General features: G+C 33.4%; 1 protein-coding gene across 1 annotated transcript; it reads left to right on the top strand.

Moving 5' to 3' along the window:
- The first annotated feature begins 19,334 nt into the window (after positions 1–19,334).
- On the top strand, positions 19,335–20,964 carry LOC111309796 (CASP-like protein 4D1). The gene is made up of 3 exons (XM_022908802.2): positions 19,335–19,551; positions 19,724–19,859; positions 20,594–20,964. The coding sequence occupies exons 1-3, from the start codon at positions 19,379–19,381 to the stop codon at positions 20,798–20,800; spliced, it is 516 nt and encodes a 171-aa protein (XP_022764537.1). The 5' UTR covers positions 19,335–19,378; the 3' UTR covers positions 20,801–20,964.

Below are 20,964 nucleotides of genomic sequence, written 5' to 3'. Positions count from 1 at the left end.
AGCTAATAATTCATATATATATATATATATATCTTAACCAGAGCTCCAGTGCTCACAATTTTTTTTTCTTTTTAATCAACTTTCTTTTCCTCAAGATTATGGAGACTATATATTTGTGTATCTGACACCTTTTCTAAAAAGTTCATTTTTACATACTGAATAAATTTTTTTTAATTTCACAAGTCAAATTAAGATACTAACATATTAATAAGGTACTTACATATGTTTTATTTTTTATTATTTATAATTTTTTTTCTAGTTACCCAAAAAGATATGATCACTGAATCTAAGTTATGAAGTTTAAAAATTTCAATGACAATAAAATAAATCAATAAAAAATTAACTAAAAAAACCAACATAAAGTTACATTGACTCGATCGGTGGGACTTAAACATGAAAGTCGGCAACTTAGTAAGATAATAAAAATTAAAATAAAACTAGTTGTGATAAACTTTAAACAAATTAGAAATCAAAAACAAATTAAGGATTGATGTTCTACAATTGGTTATTGTGTTTTTTTGGGTGATTCTTATAGAGTGGCCTTTTTTCAGCCCCTAAAGATTAAAAAAAAAAAGAAGACAAAATCGTAAGAGAAATTAAGGTCTAAATTGCTCCTCAATTAGTCGATATAATGTACCTACGATTGAACCAAAGCTTGAGTAGTAGGCAAGATCTCTGCTTGAAATTGTTCCCATAACGAATTGCATTGTGATGGTGCAATCAGCGTATCCATTGGAAAAACCTAAAACATTTGATTTTACTTGAGAAAATTTTGAATTCTCAATTGTGTATGGTCATAATGATACAATAAGCTCTCAAACTGCGGTAAAATTTTCACTTTTATGTATTTGTGTCAAATGAAACCATAACTGATTATATGTCAAATAAATCCAATTTAAATAAAAAAAATGTTGACTCCAAACATCAAACATTTTTAACCCAACTCGGTTCATTTGACACCAAATAATAAGTAAGAGTCAATTGACATAAATAAAAGAGCTAGCATAGGCTCAAGTATCGTTACTATAGTTTTATTTTTATATTTTTTTAAAAGATTGAAACAAAGATATTATTCATATAAAAGAGGTCATTATAACCAAATTACAAAATCGCAAGATTTGTGCACTCCCATCTTAGCAAGACAGTTTACAAAATAATTAGCTTTTCTAAAAACATGTACAAAAGTGATGTTCTTAACCCTAGCGAAGAGAATGTATAGCCTATTTAGCAAATCATTATACTTCAAAGGGTATTCACTTAATTTGTTGAGCCAGGCTGTAACAACTTTAGCGTCACTTTCGATAATGATATCAGGTAAGGGATCCAGATTGGCATTAGCCACAATAGTAAGGGCTTCAACTACCACTAACAGCTCTGCCAGGTTCGATTCCTTAACTCCAACATTCTTAAAAAACATTAGCAATACTTTTCCCTTCCAATCGAAGATAACACGTCCAATTCCTGCAAGATTAGGCTTACCTATAGCTGATCCATTTATATTGATTTTCCAAATTCCTTAAGGGGGTGGAGACCATTCGATGTTCTTCTTGCATTCTTTTTTATGGAGGGGAATGGATATATTTTGGAAGCTAGATACACAATTTGATGGCAGTGAATTTAAATATAGAAATTTAGCACTCATCCACCAAGCCAGTCTAGTACGAATCAGACTGAAGATGTTGGCAAATAAATTGGTTTTTTACTTGAAGACTTTTTCATTTTGAGCTAACCAGATTGACCAAACTATTAGGAAAATGGGTTCCAACCTCATGTAAATGGTTTTGGACCAAGTAAAGGCCATGGACCTTGATCTTTCATTTTACACAGAGCCCTAGCTACTTAATAAAAAAAGAGGTGGGGTTGTTTTATGTGTGTGTTGAAAACCAAGTAGAGAAAGAAGAAAAGTCAGAAAAAGTAGAGAGAAAAAGGAGAAGGGAGAGTTTGTTGAACGGAAGTCGATCCGTGGTCCGATTAAGTTGGAACCTTGTCAGGAGGTTTATGATTCAGAGTTCTACATTTTGAACGGTGAAGATCGGGTTTGAAGCTCTCTAGGAATAAATCCATGGTGTATTTGTTGAGTCACTTATTTGGTATGATTTTTCAATTGTTTCTCTAGTTGTTGATTAGCTCTAGTTTTAGCTAGAGAAGAACTTTGTATACCTATTATTTGATAGTGAAGGTTTTTTTGGTGGTCCGTGATTTTTTCTCTCTATACTGGAGGGTTTTTCATGTAAATCTTGGTGTACTTTATTTTTCCTGCGTTTTTGATTATTGATTGTTGTCTATTACTTTTGTATTGTTGTGATTATTGCTTCAGGCGCAACAAGTGGTATCAGAGCGAGGATTATTTTGAGACATCGATACAGAACAACCCAGGATAGAAGTAAATTCTGTTTGAGATCATAGATGGTGATATAGGTTCTATGATAAAATTGACAGCATCGAATTATTCAATTTGGAAGCCTATGATGGATGATCATCTATACTGTAAAGATTTATATGAGCCAGTATTGGGTGATTCGGTTAAACCAGCAGATATGAAAGATGAAAGATGAAAGTTGAAAGAAGCTAGGTAGAAAGATACTGGCTACAATAAAAAAATAGGTTGATATCAGTGTGTTCCATCATGTAGTGCAGGAGTCAGATGCTCACATTGTTTGAGAAAAATTGGCAGCATTGTATGAGAGAAAAATAAGTATGAATAAAGTTATGCTTGTTAAAAAGCTTGTAACTTTACAGTACAAGGATGGACGATCTATTACAGAACACTTGAGTGATTTCAAGATATATTTAATCGGATGACTACTATGGAGCTTAAAATAGATGATGAAATGAAAGCGTTATTTCTTTTGGGTTCATTGTCAGACAGCTGGAATACTCTAGTTGTGACTATTCTTAATTCAGCTCCTGATTATAAGGTGACATTGGAGATGGTAAAGGACAATATGCTTAATGAAAAAGTAAGGTAAAAAGATGTAGACCCTAGGAATCAAGCTTTAGTCATAGAGAATAGAGGTAAAAACATCGACAGAGGTCAGAACTCAAAAGGCCGTAGTAAGTCTAAACATAGATCCAAGTCTAGAGGTAAAGTGAAGTATTTCTATTGTGGTAAGGCAGGTCATATAAAACGAAATTGTAAAATCTTGAAGCAAGAGCGAAAAGATGAGAAAAGTAATAGTTCAGATGATGGTAATGTTATAGCAGTGAATTCAGATAGTGATTCAATTACTTTGATTTGTACACATGGTGATTGTAATCATGTTAGTGATCCCGGCATTGAGTGGATAGTTGACACAAGAGTGGCATATCATTGTGTTCCTAAGAGAGAGTTGTTTATAACTTACAAAGCATGAGACTTTGGTTATATCAAGATAGAAAACAAGAGTATATCACAGATTATTGGGATTGGTGATATTGTTGTACAAACTAATACATACTGCATGTTGACTTTGAGGGATGTCAGACACATTTCAGATATGAGAATGAACTTGCTTGCTATTAATGTCTTTGATAAGGAAAGATATGAAAGCCAACAAAAGAATGGACAGTGGAAGCTTCTCAAAGGATCTATGATAGTTGCAAGGGGAAAACTATGTTGCATAATGTATAAGATATGGATGCAATTGAATGGTAATCAGGTAAATACCGTTGAAAATGATGTTTCAGCAAACTTTTGGCACAGGAGGCTAGCACACATGAGTGAAAAAGGGTTACAGGTTTTGGCAAGGCAATCTCTCATTCCCTTGACTAAAGGTATGTCTTTCGATTCATGTGATTATTGTTTGTTTGGTAAGCATCATAGAGTTTCTTTTCGTAAAAGTTCTCAGAGAAAAAAAAATAAATTGGAATTAATTTATTCTAACGTATGTGGTTCAATTGAGGTTGAGTCATTAGATAGGAGCAGATATTTTGTTACTTTTATTGATGATGCTTCACGTAAGACTTGGGTGTATATGTTGAAATATAAAAGTCAGGTACTGCAGTATTTTCAAAAATTTCATGCCATGATTAAAAAGATGATAAGGTTACCCTTGAAGTGTATTCGAACTGATAATAGTGAGGAATACACATTTAAAGGCTTTGAAGAGTATTGCTCAAAGCATGGGATCAAGCATGAGATGACAGAACCTGGAACACCGCATCATAATGGTATAGCTGAAAGAATGAATCGCACCATTGTGGAAAAAGTCAGATGTATATTGAGGATGGCAAAATTACCAAAGTCATTCTGGGTTGAAGCAGTCAACATAACTTGTTATTTACTTAACAGGTCACCATAAGTTTCTTTGGTCTTTGACATTCCAGAAAGAGTGTGGACAGGGAAAGATACTTCATACTCTCACTTGAAAGTTTTTGGGTGTAAAACATTCATGCATATGTCGAAAGAGCAGAGATCAAAGCTTGACAGTAAAGCTACACAGTGTGTATTTGTAAGATATGATGATGAAGAATTTGGCTATAGGGTATGAGATCCAGTAAAGAGAAAAATAGTCAGAAACAGAGATGTGATTTTTCATGAAAAAGAAATCATAACAGACCTTGAAAAAAATGAGAAAACTACACAGGTTACTGTTGAATGTGATGTTTCAACATCGATAGGGATTCCACAGGAAAGAGCCACAGATGGTGAAAATAAGCAAGAAACAGAACTTAAAGATATGAATGAGCCAGCCACAGTTGGTGATGAGCCAGATGCAATTAGTTTTGAGTAAGGGGAGCAATCTTCTCTACTTGAGAGTGTTTAACAGGGGGAGCTACCTTTGGTATCAAGTGATGTAGAGTCTCAGCCTAGGAGATCTACTAGAAAGCGTAAGTCATCTACCAGGTATCCAAGTTTAGATTTTATTTTAGTTATCAGTGAAGGAGAGTCAGAAAGCTTTCAAGATGTACAGGTTACTCCGGATAGAGAGCACTGATTAAAAGTAATGAAAGAAGAGATGGAGTTATTACGAAAGAATGGTACTTATGATCTTGTTAAACTTCCAACATGGAAGAGGCCATTAAAGAATAAATGGGTGTTCAAGTTAAAAAAAGATGGTGACAAACTAGTGAGGTACAAAGCTTAATTGGTAGTAAAAGGTTTTTTTTTCAAAAACCAGGCATCGATTTTGATGAGATCTTTGCTCCAGTTGTAAAGATGAGTTCTATTCGAGTGGTACTGAGATTAACAGCTAGTTTGAATCTTGAGCTTGAGCAACTTGATGTTAAAATTATATTTTTACATGGTGATTTACAGGAGGACATTTATATGAATCAGCCTGAGGGTTTTGAAGGGAAAGGGAAATAGCACTTAGTTTACAAATTGAAAAAAAGCTTGTATGGCTTGAAACAAGCTTCGTGATAGTGGTACAAGAAGTTTGATTCTTTTATGGTGAGTCATAGCTATTAAAAAATAGCAGTGAATTCTTATGTGTATGTTAAACAATTCTTAAATGGTAACTTCATTATCCTATTATTATATGTTGATGATATGTTGATTGTAAGATAAGATGCTAGTATGGTTTGCAGGTTGAAAAAATAATTGTCTAAGTTTTTTGATATGAAGGATTTAAGTCCAGCAAAGTAGATTGTTAGTATGAACATTATTCGAGATAGGATAGCTGAAAAGCTATGGTTGTCACATGAAAAGTATAATGAATAAGTGCTTGGTAGATTCAACATGCAACATGCTAAATCAGTTAGTAGTTCACTTACCAACTATTTTCATCTAAATAAAGAATCTTGTCCAGTGTCTAAGGAAGAGCAACTAGCTATGTCTAGTATTTCTTATTCTTCTGCAGTCGATTTTTTAATGTATCTTATGGTTTGTACAAGGCCTGACATTGCTCATACAGTTGGTGTAGTGAGCATATTTCTTTCTAATCCAGGGAAAGTTTACTGAAAAGCAGTGAAATAGATTTTTAGATATTTGAGGGGTACCTCAAAAATATGCTTGACTTATGAAGTTTCACAACCAGTTCTAGAAGGGTTTACTGATACTGACATGGCAGGTGATCTTGATGGTAGGAAATCTACTTCAGGGTATTTGTTCACTTTTACAGAAAGAGCTGTATCTTGGCAATCTAAGTTACAAAAGTGTGTTGATTTGTCAACTACAAAAGTTGAGTATATTGCAGCAACTGAAGCATGTAAAGAAATACTTTGGATGAAACATTTTCTTCTTGAATTGAGGTTGAATCAGAAAGAGTATGTGATATTTTGTGATAGTCAGAGTGCTTTAAATTTAAGTAAGAATACCATGTACCATGCTAGAACAAAGCACATTGATGTTAGATATAATTGGTTAATTGAAGAACATCAGATGCTGTTGAAAAAAGTTTATACTGATAAAAATGTAGTAGATATGTTAACTAAGATACTTCCCAGAAAAAAGCTTGAACTTTGCAGTAACTTGGCCGGAATGAGTTCCTTGGCCAAGGTAAGTTCCAAATGAAACTGCTATGGTGATGAATCTCCTTCTAATGAGACTAGAAGGAGAGATTGTTAGGAAAATAAGGTCCAGCCTCATGTAAGTGGTTTTGGACCAAGTAAAGGCCATGGCATTGATCTTTCATTTTACACAGAGCCCTATCTACTTAATAAAAAAGAGGTGGGGTTATTTTATGTGTGTGTCAAAAACCAAGTAGAGAAAGAAGAAAAGCCAAAAAAAGTAGAGAGAAAAAAGAGAAGAGAGAGTTTGTTGAACGGAAGTTGATCTGTGGTCCGATTGAGTTGGAACCTTGTCAAGAGATTTATGATTCAGAGTTTTACATTCTGAACGATGAAGATCGGGTTTGAAGCTCTCTAGGAACAAATCCAGGGTGTATTTGTTGAGTCACTTATTTAGTGAGATTTTTCTAATTGTTTCTCTAGTTGTTGATTAGCTTTAGTTTTAGCTAGAGAAAAACTTTATATACCTATTATTTGATAGTAAAGATTTTTTTGGTGATCCGTGATTTTTTCCCTCTACACTGGAGGGTTTTCCATGTAAATCTTGGTGTGCTTTATTTTTTTTACGTTTTTGATTATTGATTGTTGTCTATTGCTTTTGTATTATTATGATTATTGCTTCAGGCGTAACACAAACAATAGCATAGAATAATAAATCCCAAATAATTTGATGTTGATTTTTAATAAAGAGGTAAGTCCACAAATAAAAAAGACTATTGAATGAATGAAGAATAGCCCATGAGATGCCTCATTGATTGCAACACTTGCACCAAATATTCCAAGCCAAATTACAAAAGAGGAAAAAGTGGTCAATGAATTCAGCTTCACCAAAAAAGTACATTTATTTTCCATGTTCATCAGATAGCCTCGCTTATGCAATACCTTAATCATAAGAATGCCACCTTTTAGAGCTTTTCAACAAAAGACTTCAACTTTAAGAGGGGCATAACCTTTCCAAATATATTTTTCTATGGTCGATAAACGCCATTGGCAGTATGCATCCATATGAGATAGTCTTGAGCTTCGTTATAGAGTGACATAAAATTTAAAAGAGTTGTAAACTACCTTTAGGTTTCAAGTTCCCAATCAAAAAGATTCCTTCGAAGTAAAATTCATCATCTCTAAATTTGCCCATCCCATTCACCATAGTCTTTCACGAAACCATCTTTATTAATGGTGAAAAGGTATATTCATCTGAAAGCCAACTTTAATGATAGACCTTGAATCAATATATCACTCCAAAAATGAATATTAGCACCATCACCTGCACAGAAAGAAAAACTAGATTTTATAATGTTAGAGAAGCACCCCCATCCCATGTGTTTTAAATATCACTCCATATCTGAGAAAGTGAGTGAGATGGGTAGGAAGCAGGCCACAAATCCTTAGCAGAGAGGTTATATTTGTTAAAAATTACAGCCCTTCATAATGCTTTTTGCTCAATCCCAAACCTCGTAAACCATTGCAACAACATTGCTTGGTTACAATGTAGCATTTTAGAGATACCTAGTCCTTCAAAATATTTACTTTTACATATTTAGTTCTAGTCCACCAACCTCATATTCCTTTTATTTTCCTTGTCTCTTCACAAAAATTGTCTCTCCATTTTTTCCAATTCTAATAGTAGCCCTCTTGAAGCTTTAAAAAGTGACATATAATATATGGGGAGATTAGCTATAACTGACCCGATCAAAGCAATTCTACCACCCAAAGATAGCACCTTACTCTTCCATATGTTTAGCCTATTTTTGAATGATTCAATGATAGGTTGCCATGTAGATATTAACCTTGGATTAGAGCCTAAAAGGAGCCTCAGGTACTTCATGGGTAGATGATCTATTTTACAATGAATTTTACCAGCCTATTCCGATAGAGTCTGTGAGTCTATGTTAACTCAGATCAACGCACTTTTTAAGAAATTAACTTTTAGGCCCGTTGCTTACTAGAAACACCGAAAGACCTTTTTGATTGTAAAAAGAAGCTCAAAATTTGGCTGACAAAAAATAATAGTGTCATTTACAAATTAGAGATGAGATATTTGTAGACCATGTTGGGGAAAAAGGTAGGCTTTCCTAAAATTAAATCACAACACATAAGAAATAACAAATTTTGGGTAATTGTAAATAAATTACTTTGCATTTCTATTAAACTCAATCAGCCTTTTTATAGGCTTATTAACAGAGAAAAAAACTTAAACAATTAATAGATAATGGGTAAGTGGAGAAAGTGGTTGAATATTAAGAATCACTCAATCACGTTTAATAACTACTACTAACAACTACTACCTACTAATCCTAAAAACCATCGTCTACTACTAATTATATCCTAAAACTTAGGACTTTGAGCCCAGACGTGAACTCAATTTTGAATCATTTTTCAACACTCCTCTTTAATTCAAAATCACAAACTCCAAGACGTAATTTGAAGTAAAAAAATTTCTCTCTTGAAAGTGCTTTGGTGAAAAGATTTGCTAGCTTTTCGTCCATTCCACAATGCTCCATTTTGATTACACCATCTGTAACTAAGTCATGAATAAAATGAAAGCGAATGTCAATGTGTTTTGTTTTCTCATGAAATGCTGGATTCTTTGTCATAGCAATTGCTGACTTGTTGTTTCCATCTTGAACCTGACAAAGATCTACAAGAAGTCTTCTAATCCAAATTGCTTGACAAGTTACTACTACATACTCAACTTCTGAAGATGATAAAGCTGTTGTAGCTTGTTTCTTTGAACTCCATGTGATGGCACCTGATCCAAGAGTGAAAACACTTGTTGAAGTACTCATTCTATCGTCCAATGAACTTGCTCAATCATTATATGTGAATCCATGTAACTTAAAGTTTGTAATTTGTCAATACCAAATCCCAAAATCACTAGTTCCAGCAATATAATGTAAGACTCTTTTTGTCTCTCCAAGATGATGTTTTGTGAGACTTTGCATAAACCTGGATATTATACCAATAGAAAAAGCAATATCTGGTCTAGTATGGGTTAGATAAATCAAACCTCCTACTAAGCTTCTAAAAGTCTTTGCATCAATCTTTTTTGAACCATCTTCAAGTTGTAACTTCTCATTCATGTTCAAGAGTGTGGTAGTTGGATTACAATTGAGCAAATTAAATCTTTTAAGTAGATCCATTGCATATTTTTTTTGTGAAATGAAAATTCCATCATCGCCTTGCTTTACCTCAAGCTCCAAAAAATAATGCAACAGACCCATGTCTGACATTTCAAATTCCTTCATCATGTTAGCTTTAAATTCAGCAACAAGAGAATCACATGAGCCCATATAAATAATATCATCAACATAAAGGTAAATAATTATATGATCATCTTTTTCTTTCTTCTTCACATAAAGAGTAGGCTCATTCTCACTTCTTGTAAAGTCATTGTGATAAAAATAGCTATCAATCTTACTATACCATGCCCGTGGTGCTTATTTCAACTTGTAAAAGTACTTTTTTTAGCTTATACATCTTTGTTCTTTACCTTTGATCACTAACCCTTGAGGTTGACTAACATACGCTTTTTTTTTTAAGTCTCAATTTAAAAAAGCAGACTTGACATCAAATTGATAAATAGCCCAATAAAATTGTGCGGCCAAAGCTAAAATAATTATCACTATTTGAAATCGAGCAATCAAAGAAAAAGTTTCTTCGAAATCAATATCTTGTTGCTACGAGTATTCTTTCACCACCAATCGAGCTTTGTGCTTTTGTATGGTTCCATCAACGTGGTATTTAGTTTTGAACACCCACTTGAGGCCAATTGCATTCTTGTCTTTCGGTAAATCTATCATTTCCCATATTTCATTCTTCTGGATTGCCATCATCTCTTTTTGCATTGTATTCTGTCATTCTTCTTGGTTTGTTACTTCTTTAAAAGTTGTCAGATCTGAAATAATGAGAGCAAATTGACAAGTTTCATAAATCTCTTTCAAGGATCTAAACTTTTTTTGAGGTGTTTTATCTAATAATTCTTTCAAAGAAGGTAAATTGTTGTGTTATGAGGTTGGAGGTGAAGAGTGAGATAAGAAAGTCGATGAATAAAAACTAACCGAAGAGTTTGTGAGAGTTGATTTGACATATTCATTTGCTTCATTTTCACTTGAATTTTCAATTTCACTTGGATTCATAACTTGAGTAGTCTTATTTTTGTCATTCCACTCCCAACTTGTATTTTTATCAAAGATCACATTTCTACTAATAATCACCTTGTCACTAAGAGGATTATATAGACGATATGCTTTGGATTGAGTGTAATATCCCACAAAAATACATTTTTTAGATTTTTTCTCAAGCTTGTGATGAGCTTGAGAATTAACTAAAACATAAGCAACACAACCAAAAATCCTTAAGTGGCTTACCGTCGGCTTTATACCTCTTCAAGCTTCATAAGGTGTCTGATTGAAGACTGTTTTTGTAGGAGAAAGATTCAACAAGTAAACAGTAGTTGCCATAGCTTCAGCCCAAAAATGATTGGTAGTCCTCTTGCTTGCAACAAGTTTCTAGCCATTTCCACAACAGTACGATTTTTTCTTTCAGCTACACCATTTTGCTTTGGAGTATAAGGCGCAGTCAATTCCCTGTGAATGTCATTTTTCTCACAAAAAAGGTTAAAGTCATTAGATAAAAATTCCTTTCCTCGATCAGTGCGAAGAGTTTTTATGAAAGCTCTACTTTGCTTCTCCACAAAAATTTTAAATTTTTGAAACTCTCAAAAGTCTCTGACTTATTGGTTAGAAAATAAACCCAACTCATTTGACTACAATCATCAGCAAAAAATACTTACTCCCACCAAGTGATGTAGTTCTCATAAGCCCACATAAATCGACATGTATCAATTCAAGGCATTCAGAGGCTTTTGTCCACTTGGAAATGACTTTCTTGCTTGTTTTTCATAAATACACCCTTCACATAAATCAAGAGATCCAATTTTAGACAATCCAAGAATCATACCTTTTTTACTTAGTAACTGCAAGCCTTTGATATTGAGATGTTCATATCGTAGATGCCATAATTTTGATTCAACCTTCCTGCTAACAATAAGAGCTTACTTTTCCACGTTAGAAAATTTAAGTGAAAATATTTTATTTTTTGTCATATGCACATTCACCATAGGTTGCCCAAATTTATCTTTAATCACACATACTCCATTTTCAAACACAATTACACATCCATCAGTCATTAGTTGTCCAACACTCAACAAACTATGGGCCAAATTAGGAACAAAGAAGACATCAAAAAGTAATTTTATTTTACCATTGCTTGTTTTTACTGTAACGGTACTTTTTTCTTCAACTTGCATCTGCTTGTTATTCCCAAGTCTGACTTGTAACTTTTGTGACTCATCAAGATTCTTAAACAGTGATCTATTGGGGGTTATATGGTTCGAGCACCCACTATTCACAAACCAAACATCATTTGGAACTTCATTAGCAAGTAAATAAGTCATGAATAACTTACTTTCTTTACTTTTTTCCTCCATATAGCGCACTTAGTTCTAGCCATTTGCTTTTACATGCCCAAATTTCTTGTAATTGTAACACTGAACAGTACTTCTGTTCTCTTTTTACTCACCATCGATTGCCTCTCTTGTCCATCAGAACGACTTCTTCCTCTACCTCTGCCACATCTTCTTCCATGAAAGCCTCCTCTGTCACCCCTTTTGTCAATGGACACTTCCTTTCTAGTTTTTTCCCCTTTCACTTGAAATAATTTTTCATCAGTCTTCTCTTGTGATCTGTTTAGCCTTGCCTCATGAGCTTGCAAAGAACCCATTAGTTCATCAAAAGAAAAAAATAGATAAATCTTTAGACTCTTTTATTGTAGTAACTATATGATCAAATTTTGGAGTTAAGCTTCGTAAAACTTTGAAAATAACAATCTCATAAGTAATCTTATCATCATAAGATCTCAATTGAGTAATAATAGAAATTACTCTAGAAAGAAAATCTTGCACCATTTCCTTACTCATCATCATCAAAGTTTCAAACTCATGCCAAAGAGTTTAGAGTTTCACAACAATAACTTTTGAAGAGCTCTGAAACTTTTTCTGCAAGGTTTCCCAAACTTCCTTTGAAGTGTTGGGTGCTACAATCTTGGAGAAAAGTGTTTGATGAACTACCTGCTGAATGATAAATAGGACTTTGGAATCCTTCTTCTTATTGTCTTTCAATCATCCTTCATCGTTATTATTCTCGTCATATCTAGTTTCTATAAAATCCCAAAAATCTTAAGATTTGAAGAGTGTTTTCATCTTAATGCTCTAAAAGTCATAATGTTTTCCATCGAACACAAGAATGAGAGGTTGGGCTACATTTGAATTGCTACTTACTGCCATCGTTGATAATTCAGCGGATACAAAAAATGGGTAAGGATCTTAAGGCTTTGATACCAAAGATTTGTTGGGGAAGGAGATATGTTTTCCTAAAATTAAACACAACACACAAAAAATAACAAATTTTGGGTAATTGTAAATAAATTACTCTGCATTTTTATTAAACTCAATCAGCCTTTTTATAGGCTTACTAACAGAAAAAAAAAACTCAAACAGTTAACAGATAATGGGTAAGTGGGGAAAGTAGTTGAATATTAAGAATTACTCAATAACGTTTAATAACTACTACCAACAACTACTACCCACTAATCCTAAAAACCATTATCTACTACCAACTATATCTTAAAACCTAGGACTTTGAGCCCAGGTGTGAACTCAATTTTGAATCAATTTTCAACGGACCACCATTCTCGACTCTTATTCCTCTGATGAGTTCCAAGTCAACAGCCCTATTGAGTAAAAAACTCAATGCTTTTGTAACCATTATAAACAAGAATGGAGATAGGGGATTGCCTTATCTAAGACTTTTCTGCATCTCAATAAGATTTGTCAGGGATCCGTTTATTAATACTGATATTGAAGTCAAAGAAATACAACCTCTAATCCATCCAATCCATTTATTTTTAAAGCCCACGAGACTCATGATGTGCAGGAGAAAATTTCAGTTGACCTTATCAAAAGCTTTCTCAAAATCTAACTTGAGCACTAGACCTCTATTCACTGATTTTTTGAGGTTATCAATAACCTCATTTGCAATAAGGATGCTATCTATAATTTGGCGGCCTTCCACAAAGGCGGATTGAGTCTGGCTAATGAGAGAACCCACTACTTGTTTCAATCTATTTGCTAAAGTTTTTGTCAAAATTTTGTAGATGCTCTCATTAATGATATTAGTCGAAAGTCGTTTAGAGATTTTGCAAAGTGTTTCTTTGCTACCAAAGTTATAAAAGAGCTGTTGATCCTTTTTGTGAGCTTTCTCGTGTTGAAGAACTTTTGGAAAAACTCCATCATTTTCAACTTGAAGAGACTCCACTTTCTTTTCATAAAATTCATATTAAAGCCATCTGGACTTGGAGTTTTATCACCATCATAAGACATAATTGCATCCAGCACTTCCTTTTCTGAAAAGGGGACTTCTAATTAAAAGGCTTGACTAGGGGTGAGCACATTCAGAAATGCATTTGAGAATACAAGAGATCGGCTTTGATCTTTTCTGAAGTGCTCTGAGAAATGCTTTTTCACTGCATTTCTGATTTCCTTAGGGTTATTTAGTTGTCTGCCATTGAAAGATAGGTTGCCAATAAAGTTATTCCTCCATCTATTACTTGCAATACAATGGAAGAACTTTGTGTTTTTATCCCCTTTCTGTAGCCATTTCAGTCTTGCCTTTTATCTCCATGTTTTTTCTTTTATAGCTTGGGTGCTTCATAGTTCCTCCATCTTCTCATTGATCATAGTACTGACTTTAACATTGAAAGAATCGGTCTCATTTTTTTTTCTCTAGGCTGCTAATCTCACTATTTAAGAATTCTATGGGTTCCATCATGCCACCTTTTACATAGCCTTTCCAAGATCAAATGTCTTGTTTTAAATACTTCAGTTTTTTGTGAAACCTAAAACCTGCGAAACTTTGCACCTTGTAATTATTCCATTTTTCATCCATCAGCATGTTAAATTCACCATTTTGTAGCCAATGGTTGAAGAGTTTAAAGGGCTTCGGTCCTCAATCCATAACATTGATGCCTAGGCAAATAGCTATGTGGTCCAAAAAAAAATCATCTAAGCTCCATTGATTAATTGATGAAAAAGAAGATAACCAGTTTGTGGATAGGAGGAATCTATCAAGCTGACTCATTGCTGGAGAGTCATTCCTTCTGTACGAAGTGTATTTTCTCCCTGTTTGTGGTAGATCAACAAGCTCTGAATCTTGGACAAAGGCATTGAAGTCATTATTGGATCTGGAGTAGTCTGAAGCCCTAACTCTTTCTTCTTCACTTAAGACTGAGTTGAAATCACCCGCAAAGCCCCAAAATTCATCATCAGTAGTTATCAACTGTACAACTTTCTCAAAGAAATGTTTTCTTTTATTGACATCATTAGGGGCATAAATATTAATAAGATTAAAGACTCCAGAGAATTCCAAGAAAGTTCCTTTTAACCAAATGTATCTTGCTTGAATCACAGAAGATATGAGTTGAAATTGAGCTTTACTCCACATACTGATTAAGCCCCTTGCAAGGCCACGTGAGTCACTGTGTTTGAAATTTATGTCATTTCCCCTTTAGAGTTGTTAAATGATTCTGTCCGATACCCCTTGGAATTTCGATTCTTGAATGAAAACTAAAGAAGGTTTTTCCCTAGAAATCAATTTTTCAAAGGCCTTCATTTTTTTTTTTTTTTGATTTTTCAATTCCATTAATATTTATTGAAATTAACTTAATTGAAACTAAGAGAACCCCATATAGGAAGATAAAGTGTGAAATTTTTAAGGGTTACCTACCTTTGCATCCTCGTCCTTCTCCATAGCTATAAGCTTTTCAATTAAATCCTCATCGTCCATGTCTCCAGTTAATCTAAAGAGCTTACCAACTGTCAATGTCTTCTTGACCTCTATTCATAGGATTCTGTTTCTACTCTTGATGTCCTTATTTGAAATGAAGGCTTCCTCTAACATTTGTAACTTTAGAAGGTCAGCTTTATTTTGTGACTGAAGCTTCTCTTTTTTACCTTTTTTCCTAGCTATTTTTCTCTTATTTACTGGAACCTTCTTGTTAATATCAAAATCAAGCACCAGCATCGATTTCCTAATTCTCCCAGCATTTTTTGTTTTCTTGGTTAGGTCTTCATTTAACTTTTTTCTTTCCTCAGTAGGGGCCATACTGGTTATTGCAGCCTTTTTGTTTACTACACTACCTTCAGCCATAAACATTTTTTCAGAGCATAGGGCCATATTGAGCCTAAAATTCTCTTCCCAATCATTAATGGGTCTTTCCTTGTTGAACTACTTATCTTCACAATCTTGTGAATTTAGGCTAATTTGCTCTTCCACCCTTTATTCCATAGGCTTACCACATTTCCCTGATTGAAAAACCTCAAACTCCTCCACTTGAATAAACCTATTTTCTATTGAGTGCAACTCCAGATTATCTGTTAACATACAACCCACATCATCAATGTCGCCTTGAGAATGTCACAAATTTGAAAAGGACGGCCTACATATTGTTGTGCTAGCTGTTATATTCATTTTCGAGGGAATACTGGTTTTTGTTTTACTTTTATATTCCCACATGCATGTGAACTATTTCTCTTCCTCTCTGTATTCTCCATTAATACTTGAGTTAACCTCATTGGGAGAACTTTCATTGGACATGGGATAAATTTTTCCTTTGTAGTATTCTTCACATTGGAATTCCATAAAAAGTCAGGCCTTTCTTCGATAGAATATCGGATATTGCATTGGATTCCTTTAAACTCAACTTGTATTGAATTGGATGGTGAAACGTCTTTGTTCATAAGAGATAGAACTCTTGCTACATCCAAACGCTTTTTGAACATTATACTATCATCAACTGATATAAAACTTCCCTAAAGATCACCAATTTTTTTGAAGAAACCATGAGACCAAGCATGAAGGGGGATATTTTCTAACTTTAACCACACAAACTTATTGTTGACAATGAGATCAGTAGTTCATGGCACTGTCCAAAAGAACCATTTGCTAAGCCATGTTTTCCCTTCTTGCAGCATATTGATCATTTCTTCTTTAGATTCAAACGTTAATAGCACCAAACTTCCCCCCATCATTGTAACTGAAAAGTGAGAAATGCCTTGACTAAAAATATGTCGTTAAAGCATGTGGATGGATTGAGGATTCTTGACCTTTGCTATAGCACATTTATCCAGCCATTCCTACTCTAATTCTTGGTCTTCCAGAACAATCTGGTTCTTCCGTGTATTACCTTTTTCATGTAAGTAGTCCAATGATACAACAACCTTTCGTGCCTCGCCCTTTGGCTCTTCCACTTCGATATCTGCTACTCCTTTTTTTACAATCTTAGCATAAGATAGTCTGTTAAGGCCTTGGTGCTTTCTTAAGGGATATTTACCTTTATTGCTAGCTTTCCTCGTTTGCTGGTGGTATCCTGTAGCAGAACTTTCTATTGTACTTGGCTAAACCAACGTTTAATATCCAGTCATCACAGTAGTAACCGTCTAAAGCCCTAATAACTTATAATGCTTCTTTTAGGTCTTTGAATTAGAAGAAGCCAAAGTTACTCCTTCTTGGCTTTTTCCATTTTAGAGGAATATAAAAATCCAGAATTCTACCATGTTTCATGATCAGGTCCCACAAATCTCCTTCTCTGCCTTTCGGGTTGATGTTATCAACGAACACCATGACCAATTTGCTTCTCCATCTCTCAATGTCAGAAGATCCACTGCAATAACGATTGAAGTGCCACATCCTACCATTTCCTGTCCACTTTCTTGCACTCTTTTTTTCTCTAAAGTTCTCCCCCATCTCTCAACTCTTGAATTGTGATTACTTAATCGTACTACTATTGTTACTATAGTTTGAGTGCTTATTTTTATCATTATGCGTTGCATATACTGTATCAAGAAAGTAACCGTCCAAACTTACTACCTCTAGCCATGTGTTTGAGGGTTTTTGAACGCACTTTTCCATTTAGAAGGGAGGAAAAGAGCGTTTTCTCAATTTTATCCGGTTTGTCATCTAATCGCATGGCAGCCATTACAGACAAAAGCCCAAGAGACTGCAATACAACAATATTTTAAGACTTTTCAGATTACTAATAGTAAAAGATATATTATTAAAGTTCTACTAACTAAGCAAATTACCTTAGTGTGGCCATCCCTAATAATATTCTGTGCGTTCTTTTTCTTCACAGTTGCATCATGCAAGATGGTTGAGAACCTATCATACATATGCTCAATGATTAAAAATCTATTGAATTATAACAATGAATTAGCACATTAGTTCCCTACCTGACTGTGTCATTGAGTGAAGAACCTTTCCAGCTTCTTCTCTTGCTTTTCTCTCCACCACATTTCTGGCATAGTCCTTCAAATCTTGTATCATTTTGTTGCTTTAAGGTGAAAAGAAAACAAAGGCTGTTATTCAAACAAATGCATGTGCATGGAAGATTTGCAATCAAACAGTACTAGTTATTCTATTGAAAATATTGACTTAAATCCTAAAAAATTTAGTAAGAGATTCTGTCATGATTTTTACATGCATTTGAATTAAGGCATAATTAATTACTTTATTTTAACTTTATGTATACATAAATTTTGAATACCAAAAGACTTGAAATATTTGATTTAATTATTGATATGTAATCTTTCCTTTTCAAAACTAATATCAGAACCCTCGTTTTCCAAATAAAAAAAAAATTGAGCACCAAAATTATATTGATTCAAAGTTATTTTGCAAGTTAAGATTTGGTCTTATGAGAGATTTGAAAGGTAATACCTAGAGCAGGACTAATTGACATTGAATAAATTTCTTATACTACCATTATTAGAAACAAGAAAAGAGATAAGCAGGTAATGACATTTTTATCCTCATTATCACCGTTCTTTCAAAAATTAACCATCATATCATGTCTAATGGGAAAGTTGATTTGGCTTTAAATTGGAATACAAGAGACAACTTTAATTTTTTTTTATAGAAATAATCAAATCCAATTGTCCTTAAATTATCAACTAATATTTCAATTAACCAATCAATCATAATTAAAGGACACATGGCATAAAATTAGATTTTAATTTTTTAAATATCTTTCATTATATGGTTGGGGATAAATTTAGTATATAGGTATTAGGAATTTTATTTTATTTTTTTCTTTCTCAAATTAATTAGTTTCATTTGCCCAAAATATCTTTAAGATCAATTAAATCCCTTAAGGGTAATTTGATAAATTTAGTGGAGGTCTTCTTTCATTATATTCCAATTTTAACCTTTAAATAATAAGTTAATTACACAATTATGCTTAAATTATCAATTAAAATTTCTATTGGCTGATAAATCCCAATCATGGGACACATGGCATAATATTAGAGTTTAATTTTTTAAATGTTTTTGACTTGCAACAACTTTTATATGTAGGTATTGATGTGACATTTAGTAATAAACTTAATTATTTTGCAAAAAGTTTTATTTTAATTTTTTTTTATAGTATAAAATAATTTCTACTCCTACTTTCTGAAAAAGCTAAACAATCCTATCATCATCATTTCTTCGTCTTTACATTTCTCAAAAACCATTGCAGATGACAAAATTAAATGCTTTTTAATTTGTTTTCAAGGCTTTGTTTTTATCTAAATAAAATATAGTCCTACAAAGCTAAAATAAGACAATGACAATGCCTCAAATTGACAACCCCAATAAATATTGGAAAATTAACCTTATTGTCTCAGGTTCATTAGAACTTTGAAAGACGGTATTTTCCAAATAAAGGAGGCCTTATCCTTGTCGAATATCACAGCTGTCTCCACCCCTTGGGTATATACTCTACCTTGGTTATATAAATTGAGAGAGCAAATTGCACCAAAATAATACGGGAAAAATATTGGAACACCAAGAAAAAGATGGCACCTCCACCTTCTTCAACAATTTCCCGAGTAATTACTCTTCTTTTGAAGATTGTCATGTTTACTCTTCTCTTAGCATCACTGGTTGTACTAGTCACCGACACCGCAACCATATCAGTCGACCTTTTTCCAGACTCGACAGTTCATTTCGATGATATTTATACTTATCGGTAAATCATTATAATTTATGTAAATTTGATTTAATGTTATATTAATTTATTTATTTTACTTGAAATAATAATTGTGTTATATACAGAGTGATCTGAGATGAAATAAATTTTTTATTATTATATATTGAAAATTATTTAACTTTGTAATTAATCGAATTCCTATCCATTTCAGATACGTGCTTGCTTCAATTATCATTGGACTTGTTTACTCACTCTTGCAAACTGCTTTCTCTTTATACCATATTGCCACCGGAAATCGATTGATAGCAGGAGATGGTGCCTTTGTTTTTGATTTCTATGGGGACAAGGTACAAATCAACTATAGTCTTCAAACATTTGGTTTTTGTCCATGGTTACATTTCACATTCCATCTTGTTTCTTTTATTTGTCATGGAGATTAAATTAAAATTAGTCTTAATCATCCTATAGTCTTCACTAATTAATATCTATATTTAGCTTAGATGGAGGCCATTTTTTTCTTTAATCAATATTTCTCGTGAAACCTATTGAACCAGGAATAGGACATCTAATATATTCAACTTCCGATCTGATTATTAAAATATTAATATTTTGTCTTAATTTACTTCCAACAAGTGGGGTTTTTTTTCCTACCTCCATTTTTTTTTGTACTTCAATGGATTTTGATTCGTTATACTATAGGAATTGGGAGGTAACATTTGCCGTCACATAAATTTCGCTTCATTCATAAATTAAGTGTTTGGAAATTAATTTCTGGGCATTACTTCATATTCCCATTTTAGAATTGGATTATATTGTTACTTGCAATACTGTTGTGAGGCTTTAACTTTGAGACTTAAGGCCTCGTTCGGTACCGTGGCCTGGTGTGGTGAGAAGGGTTTAGCGCCTTTTGGTCCAAAAGGTGGCTCCACTGCTGTGGGAATGACCCTTACTGCAGTAAGCCATGTTACCAAACGGGAACTAAAGTTTCTGATCTTCTTTGGTTCTTCATAAGTTGGAGACGTTGAAAAATGGAGCAGAAAATAGAGATGTTTTAATACATTAACTTCAAATCTTTGGGCAGGCTATATCATATATGGTAGCAACTGGTTCTGCAGCTGGGTTTGGTGCAACTAAAGATCTTAAGGCATTGGCTGATGCGGCAAAGCTTGACCTTGACGACTATTTTGACAAAGCCTACGCATCTGCTAGCTTGCTTCTTATCGCATTTTTTTGTGCTGCCACGTTATCTGTTTTCTCATCCTATGCCCTCCCGAAAATGGTTAACTAATGCTAATAATTCCTATATATATATATATATATATATATATATATATTTACCAGAGCTCTCATGTTCACAAAATTTTTTCTTTTTAATCAACTTTCCTTTCCTCAAGATTACGGAGACTATATGTTTATGTGTCTGATACATTTTCTATAAAGTTCGTTTTTATA

Source organism: Durio zibethinus, chromosome 19, assembly GCF_047325235.1.
Source record: "Durio zibethinus cultivar Kanyao isolate XHJ-2024 chromosome 19, ASM4732523v1, whole genome shotgun sequence".
NCBI lineage: Eukaryota > Viridiplantae > Streptophyta > Magnoliopsida > Malvales > Malvaceae > Durio > Durio zibethinus.
This window is presented reverse-complemented; position numbering and strand designations above follow the sequence as displayed.